The 2,239-nt window shown below is 45.2% G+C and overlaps 1 protein-coding gene across 1 annotated transcript in view; it reads left to right on the forward strand.

Annotated features, from left to right (window-relative positions):
- The first annotated feature begins 944 nt into the window (after positions 1-944).
- LOC104836178 overlaps positions 945-2,239 on the forward strand; it is a 9,483-nt gene continuing 8,188 nt past the window's right edge. The window contains exon 1 of the mRNA XM_010574574.1: positions 945-1,059. Within this exon, the coding sequence (XP_010572876.1) occupies positions 945-1,059 (115 nt within the window). The remainder of the gene's footprint in view (positions 1,060-2,239) is intronic.

Genomic DNA, 2,239 nt, shown 5'->3' on the forward strand with positions numbered 1-2,239 from the left:
TCCAAAAGATTTCTAAATATAAAAATGTTAATTTATCTGTGCCTGTGCTTTAAGAGTACATGCTTTGGGACATAATATGCAAATATTTATGAATGTGTTTGCCATGAGCCTCACACTTATCCAGCATGTACAACAGCTGCTCAAGTCAGTATGCAGGCAATGCTCTTTCCATATAGTGAAATCTAAGTAGGCACGGACAGAAGAAGGTAGGAGGTAGAGGAGCAGCTGAACATTCATTAGTACTGCTCAGGTAGCAGCTACATGACCCTAAAGCCCCACCTAAAGCCCAGTCATGGCTTTGAATGTAAAGCTCTGATAATGTACAAATTTCTACTAGCCATGTACTACTGACCAGAGTGGCACAATATTAATGTGCAAGAATATATGAAAATTCAAAAAGTTTAAGAGTATTAATATATCAAACCTCGACACACTCTTGTGAAAACTGAGGCAGAATGACTCACAGTTTGATCAAATTGCGAAAAATAAAAATCTAACTCAAGAAAGACCACAGCTACACACTGCTCTTGTCTCAGCTCCCTCACTTCCAAGATGCCAGTGATGCTTCACTCACCATCTAGACAGTTTCTCCAGTACCAGCTGAATATTTCACGAGGGAAAAACTGATGGAAAATTCTTCCAGAGCTGAAGGTATTTTTCTGAGGGTATTTTGGTCTGTATATTTGTTGCTTCACAACTGCAAAAAAATATTCAAGCATCGGAGATGCAACGGGAGCTACGGACTGGCTGAGCCTGAATCAGCTTCCTAATGTGGACCCTGGCACTGAGTACAAACACGGAAACCTCCAACCACGACACTATTAACATTGGTGGTGAGGAACTGAAGTCTGGGGCTTGGGCCTTGACAATTCTGCCCCAGGCTGGCAGAAAAAGAGGGACGGCGAACTGCAAGCCAGTTTGTACATCAGTCCCATATTCAAGGCATGGCCAGGTCATCAAGGTTGTGGGTGGGCATCCGGGCATCCCTGAGCGTCAGCTGTCCGGCAGAAGGTCTCCATACCAAGGCACTTTGTGACGTGCAGCTGTCTCGGTTTGGAAGTGAGCATCGTGCTCTTTTCCTAAACTAAACCATTAAAGGTCAGAGAAGAAACTTGTTCCTAAGCCCTGTACTAATCAAATATATCCAAACCCTGAAGCTCAGAGTAACTTTACTCTCCTAAAGGAGGGATGAAAATTAATCTATAGATTTAAGAATCATGACTGTGTTTCCAAACACACAGGACCAAAAGGAGGGAGAATAAAGCAAAAACTTATAGTTTCTTTTCAATCCGTTTCCCACTCATCTAGCCAATATGCTTAGTGTCTGTATCAGAGGATGATTCTCCCTAATTTTACATCAGCATCATTTTACTTGATTCCATTTTGCTTCACATCAGCAAAGCACCATGCAGACCTATGACACGAAGTTATTCTAATAATACTGTCAAAAACTACTATTTTTTTGAATCCTCAGATTTTTTTACCTCACCTTCTAAATCTTCACTTTAGCACTCAGTTTTATTCTAAGGTTAGATTTCTTTCTTAGCTACATTGAGAGTGTAAGAATGAAAAACCCAGTGAGGTATTTAGACATAATAAGCCTGAGCACAAGAATTGGAAGAGAACACCCAACTTCTATAAGCAGCCAGAAATGAGTCCAAAGGGAAAACTCTAACACAGGCCACTGCAGATACTGAAATTAGAAGAGTACTTGCCCCCAGGAACTCTACCCGCACACCTGCCGAGTGGTGGGAACAACCACAGTTTCTGCACATATACACTCCTGCCTGATGGAAAAGGCCCCTGACAAACACCCACGTACCGAGGACGGCAGTTTCCTCGGGTCCCCGGGCTGCACCCGCCCTCTGAGGACTCCTGTTGCACGGAGGTGAGTTCACCTGCTGTTTATGGGGAGCGGCACAGAGGTAATTTTCCCCTTACCTCTATCAACAGCCATAAAACTGTCAGTGTAGTAGGAGAACTAAGAGCCACGAGGCTATCCAATTCCTTTTCTAAATTCTACCGACTCTTTTTATCTACTGCTAGAAAGAATTGCACTGATCGACAGCTTCTTTTTTGGTAACCTGCCTTTAGCGCGACTACTGTGCGTCTTTCCCGGCCCGTTCTCTCCTCCTCCGGCGGGGAGGCAGGCCGGGCGGGGGCCCCGACGGCACCTCCGCCCCGCCACGGCCGCCGGCACCTCGATCGGGCCCCTCCGGGTCCCGGTCCCGGCACCGGC

This window comes from Haliaeetus leucocephalus, unplaced genomic scaffold (assembly GCF_000737465.1).
Source record: "Haliaeetus leucocephalus isolate CR32 unplaced genomic scaffold, Haliaeetus_leucocephalus-4.0 Scaffold439, whole genome shotgun sequence".
Taxonomy (NCBI): domain Eukaryota; kingdom Metazoa; phylum Chordata; class Aves; order Accipitriformes; family Accipitridae; genus Haliaeetus; species Haliaeetus leucocephalus.